At 36.9% G+C, this 13,230-nt stretch overlaps 2 protein-coding genes across 5 annotated transcripts in view; one reads left to right on the top strand and one right to left on the bottom strand.

Moving 5' to 3' along the window:
* Positions 1 to 13,230, bottom strand: part of sbf2 (SET binding factor 2) — a 112,607-nt gene that overhangs the window by 95,500 nt on the left and 3,877 nt on the right. For 2 of the 4 annotated variants that reach the window (XM_044135449.1, XM_044135458.1), the window contains exon 1: positions 4,540 to 4,716. The exons of the other annotated variants lie outside the window; for them this stretch is intronic. In XM_044135449.1, the coding sequence (XP_043991384.1) occupies positions 4,540 to 4,594 (55 nt within the window). In that variant the 5' untranslated portion in view covers positions 4,595 to 4,716. Of the gene's footprint in view, positions 1 to 4,539; positions 4,717 to 13,230 lie in introns of those variants that run through there. 4 annotated transcript variants of the gene reach the window in all.
* Positions 8,026 to 10,567, top strand: adma (adrenomedullin a). The gene is made up of 4 exons (XM_044135521.1): positions 8,026 to 8,156; positions 8,743 to 8,845; positions 8,981 to 9,106; positions 9,222 to 10,567. Exons 2-4 carry the CDS (start codon positions 8,751 to 8,753, stop codon positions 9,622 to 9,624), a joined length of 624 nt encoding a protein of 207 aa, XP_043991456.1. The 5' UTR covers positions 8,026 to 8,156; positions 8,743 to 8,750; the 3' UTR covers positions 9,625 to 10,567.

Raw genomic sequence — 13,230 nt, 5'->3', positions numbered from 1 at the left:
CAATCTATATCTAACCACATTGGAAAACTGAGAAAAGTGGCTTATAATGTGTTGGGTGAAATAAGTCCGTAAATTGTCAAAAAGCTAAAAATGTGAATTTTCCTCAAGAGGATTGCACAATTCATTTTTTTCAAGAGGTTAAACCTCAACTAATAAGCACTGAGAAAGCCCCACTTTCATTATGTTTATGTTATTACAGATAAAAGCAAGACAAACTACACAAATTTATTTAAATATATAATAATTCAGACAGCCAACAATAACACATGGCAGCCCTTGATGATTCAATGTCGGAACAATGAAGTCTCCAGCTGTTAAAAGAGCTAACAGTACCTGAGCAATGTTTACTTTAAGAGACCATTTAACCGAGTTTGAAACTTTTTTATTTAATGTATCATTTTTGGCCCCCTCAGCACAATAACATAGCTTTAAGACATAGTGATTAAAATGATATCAGACGTTGGCGCTTTGCATATTTTCTCAAATCCAAAAGTATTAGCTTATCTCAATGTCAAAAAAATATTTCTTGAAGCAATCGGCAAAGGATCATACAATAAATATCTAATTATTTCATCAGGTCTATGCAATGCAGATAAAGTGAGCAGGCTGCAGAACTAAACAGACTATTTATTATGTCAGAACGAAGCCAACAGACTGAGAGTCATACATAATTTAAGCTAATACAAAAGATACGGGTCATAAAACTATGGCTCCCCCACCAGAGCAGATCAACGGGAGCTTGTACTGCAAACAAGTCTGCAGAGCCAGACATCATAACAAGCCACAAAAGCAATAATATAATTATGATGTGTCCATAACATTTATTAATCACATCAATATGAAACAAGTGAGCAAAAGTGGCAGATAAAAACATGAACCATGAACTTTTAGTTTATGTATAGGTTTCTTTTTAAGCAAAAGCACTTCCCATGTGGGTGTGCCAAATTAGCCAGCTAGAAAAAACAAAACAATAACTCTCTTTGAGAAGTTTGAACAGACACTCAATTCATTCTTCACAGTTCTGAAGGTCGAGACCTTGCATGAACTCACTGTTGGTACGACTATTACAATAATGCTCTGAAGGACACTTACTGATGTGCAAGCACACTGGGAAGCAACACCACATCTGACACTTTCAAATCGACATCTTAACATGCACACATCCCATTCCACACAGCTGCTGCTTATGGATGTTTTTTTTGTTTGTTTTTTTTTTGCTTATTTGATATTTGAATTTCATAATATTTTTTTGAAAATTCTGCTGCGTTACATAAGTAAGTTGAGACCAAAAGAGCTTGACAATGAAATTCCAAAAAGCTGAGACGGTCCACAACATCTGTAAAGTGTATTTAATGAGCAGTTTGAGTCAATAAAACAGTGCTGATTTCCTCCAAATAAACTGTTAGAAAATAAGCTGGTCTGATTTTTTTTTTACTTGGAAAATTACAATTTTCAGGAAACAGTTTGCCAGACTATATAAAAAGTTATGCCAGTACAGAAAAACAACTCCCCGTTGCAAAAGGGAAAAATGCAGAGTACAGTGTGGGTTCTGAAGAGTTTTCCAACATTTCTTGTGGAAACTATTCCAAGTGGGAAGGACACTGCGCCGATTTCACAGTAATCCCACCTCACTGATCATATTCCTCTTTACTATGTTCAACACAGCATTTTGTTTCACATATTATTCATTCATTCATTTTTGGGGCACAGAAATATTTCTGGAGATGCACGCTGTGGATTTATGTTCATTGCAAAGAGACAAGGAGGAGAACAATAGAAATATTAAAATGGGTCTATACTTTTTCGATTACAACCACACTTGTTTGTAGACTTTTACACCATCTCTTCTGTGTGTGCCTTTATTTTTTACTCACACAACATCTTGTGACAGGTGGCGAGAATCTTCATCACCACAAAAGGTGTGAACCGTTTCCTCCGACTGTGAACAGATTGCAACCTTAAGCCCTATTCACAGCGATCCAAATGTGAGAACTGGGTCAGGCCAGTGGAGCAGAAGTCAGGATGGAACAGCAGGCTCAGTGATGAGCCACGTAGGGACTACTGATTTAAGCTTACGAGCAAGTTGGGCCAGATGAAAGAGAAGTCTGTTGTCTAGAGTCTAGACGAACAACTCTGCATCACTGAAACGTGCAAGGCTTCAATAAGGCATGCATTTGAGACATTTTCAAACTTATCTGATTTTTTTCTTAACACGCAAAGCATCGTTGCAACTTTGAGCCAAAACAGCAACTACTCTGAGAAAATACATAACAGCAAACACACATATCCTGTAAAGAGCCAGGGAATGCTATTATTCTTCAGGAGGAGATTCAGATCCCTTATCAACTTTGATCCTTGATGACAGAACTCCACTAAGTTGATCTTTAGTTGAGAGTGCAGAGAAGACAAAAATCAACATCCCCATCTCTTCTTTAAATTGTCTAAATTTTAATCTAGTTACATTTTTCTAGTAACACAGGGAACAATCTATCTCTTGAGCACATCCTTATCTAAGTGGATGCTGGGATGCACACAGCCAATGAAAGGTACTGTTTACCTAACGTGTGCAGCATAGCGAGGCGACAGCGCATTCAACGAGGCCAGAGCAGACATGAAGCTGAACAGGTGCCACTGTAAGAAGCTGAGCAAATCAATCCAATGTCTTTACTTTCTGCAGACAACATTTTGGCAATAAACAGCAAAGCTTTAAGCTGTTTAAGACAATTTACTAAATGAGCAGCCCTAACTTGAGAACTGTGCCAATAGAAAATAAAAGTTTTAATCTATTTATCTATGAATGATTCAATGTGAGCAAAGCTGCTTCCTGTCTTTCGAAGAAAGGAATGTGAGGCTGTACTTGAGAAATAACATGTAAGTGTAAGCATGAGGGGCTTCCTGTTCACCCTGCCAACCTCCAGCAGAGAGAGTAAAACTTTAGCTCTAGAACAGCTTTTTGTTGCAGCAGTGCAACACTGCAGACATTTCTGTTCACGCAAACAGAAATAAATCAATAATCAAGGGAGCATCCAAAAAGTGTTTAATGGGGTGACTAGTTATGACCCTGGTTAGATTGCTTACTGTCTTACAAACATCGTCTTACCCTGAGAACAACAGTAGTATACAAGAAAATATATTTGGTGAACTCAGTCTCTCTGTGTAGATGCAAAAGATGTGAAAAATACTGGAATACACAAATTCTCCAAACTGATGTAGAAAATGGTGGAAGAAGCTTACAAATGAAAATAATGCATAACTTTTGTTTATTTAAGACTGACTAATTTAGGACTAGCAGTGGGAATGTTACTATCAGCAAATCCAAGGCAAACGTAAAGTAAGAATACCGATAATAATTATTGCCTATTTACTACCATTACTTTTAGTTAAACAAAACTTTGTTTTATAGAGATCAATCAACTTAAGTATCTGTGAATTAATTTAAGATATCTATGTAACAAAAATTACCTTATTGATGCAAATGTACATGGCTTCTTAGCTCCCAAAATATCCAGATGCCATACATGGAAATAGTTTAAATCCTAATTTTTGTTTCTCGAAAAAAAAAAAAAAAAGACAAAATGTATTTATGTTTCAAAGCAAAACATTATCTCCATATATTCTACTGTAATAAGTATGCCTTATAATAATATTTTTTTTTTTACCAAAAATGAGGCTTTTATTTTAACTTCCCAAAGAATGGAGAATGTTTGGTAAACTTTCTGCTGAACAATTCATGAGGATATCAAAACAGTGTTGAATGTTTTTGTGACGGTGGGACAAAACTTACAACAGGTCTCAATGTAATTTAAGTCAAACATTTAAACATTTAATCAATGCTCCTTCTGGTGACATTTACTATGACCAACAAGTATTTTGGATGTTCTTATAATGTACCTCCATGAATTCTGTTGTTTCTTAAATTGATATTAAAATCATATTATCCTTTCAAGGCTGCCTGGTGTCTCAATGGAGAGGAGAGGGCAGACAAACCTAAAGGGTTCTTTAGTCCCCTGCGACCCCCTTTGTGGCGCCACTGAAAAATGACATACAATAAATGACAGGACTGCAGCGGATAAAAATAGATCCAGCATAGCAAACATAGCATTACGCTAGAAAACTACAAACGGGTTATCAATAATCATGCCCTAGTTTGACTCACTGAACAAATAGATAAGGGAGGAGCCAGACTTTAACTTATATGGCCAAATCGAAGCAGACAGCTTTCCCGTTAACGGGCGCTGGATCAACAGGACAGGATGTGACAGATTTTAAACCCATAGAAAAAGTTTCACTTGATCCGAGTCAAATATCACATCCTTCGCTTAAGAACAACCACCTTGCACTGATTTAACACGATGTGTGAACCCACGCCCCTCCGTGTGGTTTCTGACATCTGGCCTGCTAATGGGAGAAAAAGAAAGTGTTTCCCAGTCTCGCCTTAGCCATGTGGCTAACGCTATGTAGCATCAACATCATCATACACATAGACACAAGGCCTGGATCAGCGGAGCTCCGCTCAGTCCGCGACCGCAAACAACTTACCGGCTTTCTCCTGGTCGTATCCGACGACAGTGAAATAGTCAGCCAACCTAGCCATGTCTGCTGCTTTTTCAGAGAAATTCCAACACAATTCAGCATTTTTCCTCCTTCCAAAGAACAGCCATGTTTGACAGAAGGAGTGTCACTGCGCTTGCGTGCGAGAGTGGGAATACATCCATGGGCGTGGGCCCTTTCAGTTTACAAACACATTTATCTGTATCCCAATACCGACTGTTTTTATTTATTTATTTTTTCAAATAATAATATTTAAGAAAATATTATTTAGGAAACGACATGATTAACGTCCAGTTCAACCAAATGTGTAGCAGCCACACGGGAATTGTTAAATTAATCTTAGTGAGCAGTGGGAATTCATTTCCTGCCAGAAACAATCTCGAATTTGCTGGTGGCTTTGAGGGCTTTTCAAGAGCTAATGGAAGAACTAGTTCCAAGATACCGTATTTTAATAATAAGAGGGGAAAGACAAAAATTAAGTTCTGCATAAGCAGCCTATTAAAAATCCAGTTTTGACATAAATAAATATTAAAAGACTATTTATTAAGACTGTAATGCAAGCAATATAAATGAGTTATCTATCCTTTGTTCTTTGATTATTGCCTCAAATATGTATTATTTATTAATAAAATTTAAAACAAACTGTACACAATAGACTTTTGTTCATGTCTATAGAAAGCAGAAAATTGTCAAATCATAAACAAATGTACTGTTATATTCATAAAATTGAAAAAAAAGTCATATTCATCTATCACAGCCTTTTATGTTTTTCTTTAAATGAAACCTACAAGAAACAGTACAAATCAAAACTAAAATTCTTCAAATTTCAATGAACCATCAACATGATTAATACTGCCACAATAATATGGCAAACCAATCACTGGGTTTTTGCTTAAAGTGTACAGAAGAATTGGCGACAACTAAAGGATAACAATTTCTCCACAATGTTTAACATTGTGATATTTATTTATCTTAAGTCCTTTTGTTGGCAGTACATGACTGTCACCAAGACATTGTTGATTAATGTGTTTTTGATGAAATTGCCAGATGACTAATTTCTTTTCTTTGGATTTCTTTGGATACATTTAATTTGTAAATCTGAGAAAGAGAAAGGCGAGTAGAAGGACGGAAGATTTCTTGTAAATGCAAATATCTTTTCATAATACATAGCCTTTTCCTTATTTATCCACATTAGGAAAATACTTCAATCAAATGTCACATCTTTCCAAACTATGTAGGAACCCTGAGTGCAATTCCAAACCTTTCTTAAACAAAGCAAATCAGTCTGTACAGAAGTAATCTTAGGCACAAGCTTTTACATAGGTCAATATTGCAGGATGTTTTTAGCCATTTACTTAAGCGTATTTGATTTGTAGGTCTGACCAATTAAAAAAAACAAAAACAAAGGTATCTTTCAGTATCTCTAATTTTATTAAAATCATTTAAAGCAACATGTTCAAAAGTCACTGTTCTCCAACAACACTTTTTTTCTGAACCAAGTCATTTCATTTTATTTCAAGTTCTACAAAACTAATGATTCCTTTGTGGAACACTGAGAAAGGAGGATAAACTCTAGAGGAAAGGAATGAAAACAGGACAACCTGTCACAGGGTACAAGCACGTGGGGATTACTTCATGTGAGTGAGACAAATAGACAAACCAGCAACAATAGCAGGAACCCAGCAAGCGATTTCCCTCACTCGCCGACTGTGTTTGAATGGCTTTCTAAATTCCTGCACATTACTTTGTTTGCTAAAGCAAAATATAGGCAGTAAAGAATTTGAATTTACAAGAAAACATGGAAAAACACAGAAGAAAACTGGGTTTATCAGGGAAAATTAGATGACAGGTTCACAATAATCATGAATCAGCCTCTTTTTCTTCATGTACCTGCTCATATGCAAACTAGAAGGTGGTACAAAAACTGTCAAAGTCAAACTTCACAAATGAAGGGGAAAGATTGCTATATAAGGAGACAAAAGGCAACAGAAGAATTTTGTTGTAATGATTGCACCATCCCTCGTCGTAAACTCTGGTAAGGGGATTACTGATTTGCTGGAACCGGTTAGCATTACAAAGTGCTTACAAAACATTTTCGGTTTTGACAACACATGTTTGCCATTTATGTATTTTTCTGGAGTTTAAAAATATGACACCACCAGCGGAATGGGGTCGCATGAGAATATAAATAAACTCATAAGGATTTCATTATCATACTAGGAAGTGAGTAAGGGGTCTTGATAGGCCACAGAGGAATATCAACTGTGGAGCAAACCTTGTTTCATGTACATTTGTTCACAGTTAAAGAAAGTGAAAGCAAAATCAAAACTGAAAGATTTCTCTGCATTATGCCTTCAGGTTATTTCTATACTGGAATTTCTGTACTGTTCAAACCAAACGTTTTTTCCTTAGGTTTTTACAGCATTTCTTAAACTATCTGTGAGATTACACATGTGTTGGCACATGTTTTTTCTGGGTTTTATAGTTTTCTTCATAGCAAAAATCACTGTAATTTCACATTTATGGGCTCCAATTTGTAATTTCCTACATTCTGTTTCACTTTCAAATATGTATCTTTAGTATAAAACACATGTTTTAAGTTTGGTCAAGTAATAGAGTAAAAAAATACTGACATAAATACTGACCGGATTTATTTTCAGTCATCACCATCTAGATTTTATTTATCCCTTTATGTAAAAGTGTATTCTAATTGTTTTTAAATATATATATAATATATACTACCTCACAGGGTGTTATTCAAGCTAAGATTTACAATTGTAAAATTCCATAAATTTTTTTAAACCTTCCAAATGGGTCCAAAGTCAATATTTGCCTTGTCCAAACAAATATAGAGTTTATTGTATTTACAGCTGGACAAGCTTATTATATTTAATCAGTAACTCAATGCTTGTCTCGGATTCATTGTCGTCTGGGTTTCCAGGCTCACATGGAACTTCACAGTGTCGGGGAGTGCCTTGGAAAGCCGAGGATGGGAACATTCCTTAAAGTTATTTTCTTTGTTGCCAGAGAGACTGAGAAGAGCATAAACAAAAAGAATGGGCATATCTGACCTTAGAGTTCAAATATAACAACATAAAAGTTTAAATATTTTGGCTATTATTGTTGTAATGCACAGAAAAAAATCTGGGACAAACATTTTGCATTCTTATCTGAGTGTTGTGTTTGATTCACTTATTTTTATTATCATTATATAAGCGTGGATAGAAAATTGGGTTATGACTAAGTAAAATAATGAAAACAGGATACAATAGCAGCATGAGATTTCTTCACATCTTTTCTTTAAAGTTTTGTTAAACATATGATTTTAATTGTCATTCCTACACTTATTCCCCACCCCTTGTTGCTGAACATGAACAACAGCAGAGCAGTTAAGTGCTTTGAATGGGGTGGGGGAGTTGGGTGTCGATCACCGAGCCCCTCCCACCTGCAGCTATAAATGCTGCCGGTCTGGTGCATAGAGGCTAATAGCAGAGTGACACAGCTGCCTTACAGAAGCAAAAGCAACTTGGAGAATACCTGTGGAGTATTCTTTCACTGCTGACTTTGGAAGAAGAACTTTCTCGCCTATCTGAATTGAACTACAGGTATGTGCACTTTGCTTTAAAAGAACTCATATTGCTGTGGTTTGTTGTGCTGCTAGCTGATGGCTTTATCCTTGCTCCTTCTTGAGGTCAAGGCACAAGTGTAGAGACAAGAACAGGTTATCTGCCAGGTTATATAAGCAGTTCAGCTCCTTATGTGTGTGGGTCTGTGTAGGAATTGCCAGCAGGCTGTCAAGCATCCGACAGTATTAGTACATTACTTCTTTTTTTTAAATGCTGTAAGTGAAATTGTTATGATTTGCAAGTTTTTCTGGACTTCTGCTGAATCTATTTTAGACCGTGTCCTTCAAATTACTGGCCAGGGGCCCAAAGCATGGTCACAGATTTGCTTAACCGAGCAAATTCTGACCTTGGCTTAACTTTCTAAATAAATGAATGATATATGCAAATAACTTGGCTTTTGGACTCTTGTGTAAGAAAACAAAAATAACGGTTCTTGGTAGAATTCTTAATGTGGTAGTTATCCATGCAGAAAGGGACAGAATGGAAATTTGTGCAGCTAAATATTATAATCCACCATAACTGTTTAACTTACCAAACTTTTTTCTCTCTCCCTCTCTTGTCACAGGAGCCAAAATGAAAACGATCTTCCACTCCTTCCTCTATTGCTGCCTGCTGGCTTTAGTAGCACACTGTGTGGAACTTGAGGTGAATCCCGAGTTGAAAAAAAGGTGAGTTAACATTAAATCAATTCATGCAGTAATAATAATAATGTTTCAACTCTGTTAAGTCTTTGGCAGACGTTAGCTGCCAAGAATAAGTAATTCCAAGACTAATGGAGTTTTTCCCCCCCTCTTCTCTTGCAGACTAAGCATATGGCTTGGGAGCAGATTGAGACGGGATCTTGAAACCGTCACAGTACAGAAAACAGCAGAGTCTGAAAACTTTGTCAGACCAGAGGACATCAGGGATACCTTGCTGCCACATTCCAGGTAAGAAATTAATTATCCAATCCTAAAAGTTCAACCACCTAATCTGATCAGGTTCTTCTTCAAAAGTTATAAAGTAACAGCATGGATTAATGTCCTGTCTCCCTTCTGTCTCTAGCACTGACATTAAGATCCGAACCAAGAGGTCCGTGGGTTGTACCCTGGGTACTTGCATTGTGGAAGATCTGGCGCGCCGCATGCAACAGTTCAAAGACAACAAGCTGAAGACCAGCATCCCTCATGGCACTGACATTAAGATCCGAAACAAGAGGTCCGCAGGTTGTGCCCTGGGTACCTGCTCGGTGCACGTCCTGGCACATCGTGTACAACAGTTCAAAGACAACAAGCTGAAGACCAACGTCCCTCTTAACAAAATGAGTGCTCATGGATACGGCAGGAGGCGCAGATCTGTTCCGGAGAGGCAAATCTCCCTGAGGATGGAGGAGGGCAGGTTGAGACCTGTGTGGAGTCTGAACAACTCACAAGTTCACAAGCTTGAGGCTCTACTCAGAAGGACATGAGGAGGACTCTGAAAGAGGACTTGGGAGCAAAATCAAGGGAGCTGGACTCTCCAGCTTGTGTCCCCTTCTGCTTGGCTTTGAAATTCTCCGAATGCCTAAGACTCTTGCCAAGTATACTCCAGCGCATTTGTTCCAGACAGGAGGACTGAGTCAGAGTGATTGTGGATGCAGCCATGGCTCTGGGATGCCTGAGCCTTGCGGCTCAGTGGACTAGAGTTTGCAAACAGCTGGCTTAAAGAAACTGGATGGCACAGTGTGGAGCAAACTACAGGTGCTGTTCTCTGCCTGGCAGAGGAAAAGGATGAGTGCAAATACATGTGGGCGCATCCTGAAAGAGGGAACCCTCTATTAACATTTTAGAACTTTACACACTTATTCCTCATGGCCTAGGCTGTAAAAAGTGCTATTCCCAAAGGACTACATCATGTTCTATAAGACTGCTAATAATGGCTTGCACTTTTCCTTTTGAACTAAAGCAGAATGAATCATAAAGAAAAGATATCATTATCAATATGCCTACAGAGTTGTAATGCTCTCCGTTTATATCAAGTTTTGGACACTGTACAAGGGAAAATGCCTTAGATTCTTTGAGCTATGTGCCAATCCATACTGGATTTAACTATACTTGAAAATGTTTTTGTCTAAAAAAAACCAAAAAAAAAAAACATGTGCAATCTTATTTTTTTATTGCAGATATTTGTGTATATATATGAATTTCTTTATTTAATTATTATATAAAAGTTACATTAAAGTACTTATGCATATAAAGCTATTTTTGTACAGAAAGAGAGATATATATATGGGCATTGTAGCTATTTGTCATTATTCCTTTGCAAACTGTGCTAAATTGATGTGTTTTATATGTATGTTATTTTATATTTGTAAATGTATTTTATTTTATTTGTGTCATTCAATAAAACTTTTGCATACAAAATATAAAACCTTGTTGTGACATCCTTTATTCTTTAGGACATTCTATTGTCTTGAAGAAAACACAGAACACCTGGTCTCTCTTAAGGTCTTACAGGTTCTCATTAGCGTGTCCCCACCCTTAAACTCTTCCTCTCACAACATTCCCCCATTTCTGACCCCCGCAGTCTCCTCATATCGGCACTAAAAGAAGGGCAGACAGTGTGCCGGGCACATTCCGGATAAGTTTCACTCATTTTTGTTGGCTCGTCCCACACCACAGAGCAGCCTTAAACCCATCAAGGGGAGGCTGAAGATTTAGATCCATCTGCATTCAATGGTGCGTGGTTTTGGACACAAGAAGCCTCACATGGGGGGTTCCGGTCTAAAATTCCTGGGAAAGCACCACGAAATTCACTTTTGCCATAGATCACCTCGCCCTATTGTAGAAGCAAACAAAAGTACAACCTATATCATATGATGCATTAAAGCTTAAATTTACTGACCACTAATTATTGTATGACATAACCTGCAGACTCTGCTGCATGCAGGATAACAAGAAGGCATCAGGTAGTTTTTCTACTTAAATTAAACCTCGATGGCTTTCTATGCAGAAAAAGAACAATGCCAGTATTACTGAATAAGATTATCTCTATAAAAACCCAGAGAGCTAAAATATCAGCAGATAGATCATCAGTTAAAAGAAATGTCTTAGTGAGGACACAGTTGCAATCATGATGTAAATGCAATCTCTGTCGCCCTCTAGAGTTACCAGGTCAGAAAGTACCTCCACTAAACTTTCAACTGAGGAACAGAAAAAGATGGGAATCAATACTTGAGTCTTCTTGCTGATTTGCCGGAAGTTTGCAATTCAACATAAACTGAATTATATTTAAATGCATTGCATCATTGACCATGGAAGTTCATCTTAAATCAAATCTAGTTTTCTCATGCTGAGAAATATGAATAATTTTTTTTTTAAGTATGCAGAATTGGGTTCACTCCATGCATCTTCGTTCCATATAGGGATAAAACTGTACCATACACTAAAAAATTCAAATTGAAGTGCATCCCTACTATCAATCCCTGAAAACATTACAAAATTTAGTAATACGGTATAGGCAGAATGAAAACGTCAAATTCTTAATATAGAACAAAAAAGTGGTATTATGGTTGTCAAAATGCTATGATTTTTAGTGACGTTATAGGAAAAATACTTCATGAAGTACTGACTCATGAAGCACAAGACCAAAGACTGAGCTAAAAATGTAATGTTATTTAAAAGTTTTAAAGGCTCAGTCTATGTTGGAATTTTTTATGACAAAATTATTTAATCTGCCACACAAATCAAATGACTACTCCAAGTAGAACAAAATAAGCTAAAGGAATAAAACAATTGCGCCATCTAGTGGTCAGCTACTCTGTTTGCAATTTATTTATCTCGAATGACAAACACCCTAATTAGGAAAAACACAGCAGAAAGTAAATGATTATTATTATTTTTTTAAATACCATCAAAGTTAAACCTCTCTAAGAATAGAATGAATGGATGTACTATGTGTACTGTCCAGCTATGTGATGGTGTCACTCTTTCAGTAAGCCAATCAGCTTGTGACGCCATTGATGCACTGATGGCATCAGCAAACTGAGCAGTCTAGGTCAAGAGGTAAGAAATAATACCTTAATGAAAGCTCTTATTGCATACTAAACTGCTGGTCTTTCATTCTACATTGCATATTAAAAGGACTACTACAATTGCCTAATTTTTCTAGCTGTATATTGGCTTAATCATACAATGTAAAAACAAAAGATATGTGCCAAAGTAAAAAAAAAAAAAAAGAAAAAAAGAAGAAAAATAAAGAAACAAAGTGCTTTAAAATAACTCCTCTGAGTCTGGAATATGTATCTGCTCACCCATGTAGGATGTTTGATGAATCTAATGAGAAGAGGAAGAATAAAAAAGGAAATGACAGCAGAGGAAAGGAGATTAATTATGAATGTGACAATAATGTTGTCATCAAAAGGATACAGGCCAAGGATTAAGTCGCTGACTAACTTTTAAGGCGCGGTGATAACCTCAAATGAGAGGATTAGCCTGATAATCTCAACAACTTCTGAGGCTAAATCAGGGACTGCTGCTTATGACCTCACTACTATGTGAGTCCACTAAGGGGACATATGTGGCGTTGCACTCATACTGCAGACCAAGTCTGTCTAATCTTCGCTGCTAAGGCTTACGATGCAGAGCCTTGCAAAACTATTCACACCCAAAATTCTTCTTAAACATTTTATATATTACTGTTTTAAAATTGGGTGTGTGAAGGAAGAAAAGGAATACACTATTTGCAGTGTTTTAAAAATGAATGAAAAGTATATCATTTGTATGCAGAATCTCTTCCTAAACAAAATCTAGAGCAATTGCCTCGAGATGTCACCTAATAAGTATTAAAACCCAATTTTATAAATTGAGCTGTTCTCTGAAAGCCTTAAAGGCTTACTGCATTAGCAATCATCTTGAAGACCAAGAAGCACGGCAGATGGCTCAGGGATAAAGTTGTGGAGAACTTGAAACAGAGTAAGGTCACAAAACATTATGCAAAGCCTCGAACATCTCACATAAATGTGCACCAAGAATGCAGAAGGTCCTTCACTGAAGAAGCACTTCAGAAAGCAAAAAGAACTCCAGTCAGCAGAAGG

The sequence above is a fragment of the Gambusia affinis genome, linkage group LG02 (genome assembly GCF_019740435.1).
Source record: "Gambusia affinis linkage group LG02, SWU_Gaff_1.0, whole genome shotgun sequence".
NCBI classification, from domain to species: Eukaryota; Metazoa; Chordata; class Actinopteri; order Cyprinodontiformes; family Poeciliidae; genus Gambusia; species Gambusia affinis.
Note: the sequence above shows the minus strand (reverse complement) of the source record. Positions and strands in the feature narration are given on the sequence as shown.

Excerpts from the sequence above, each read along its gene's own strand:
- adma (XM_044135521.1), top strand. The coding sequence starts at position 8,751 with ATGAAAACGATCTTCCACTCCTTCCTCTATTGCTGCCTGCTGGCTTTA. Across the intron at positions 8,846-8,980 it reads AATCCCGAGTTGAAAAAAAG|ACTAAGCATATGGCTTGGGA; the intron begins GTGAGTTAACAT and ends CTTCTCTTGCAG. Across the intron at positions 9,107-9,221 it reads ACCTTGCTGCCACATTCCAG|CACTGACATTAAGATCCGAA; the intron begins GTAAGAAATTAA and ends TTCTGTCTCTAG.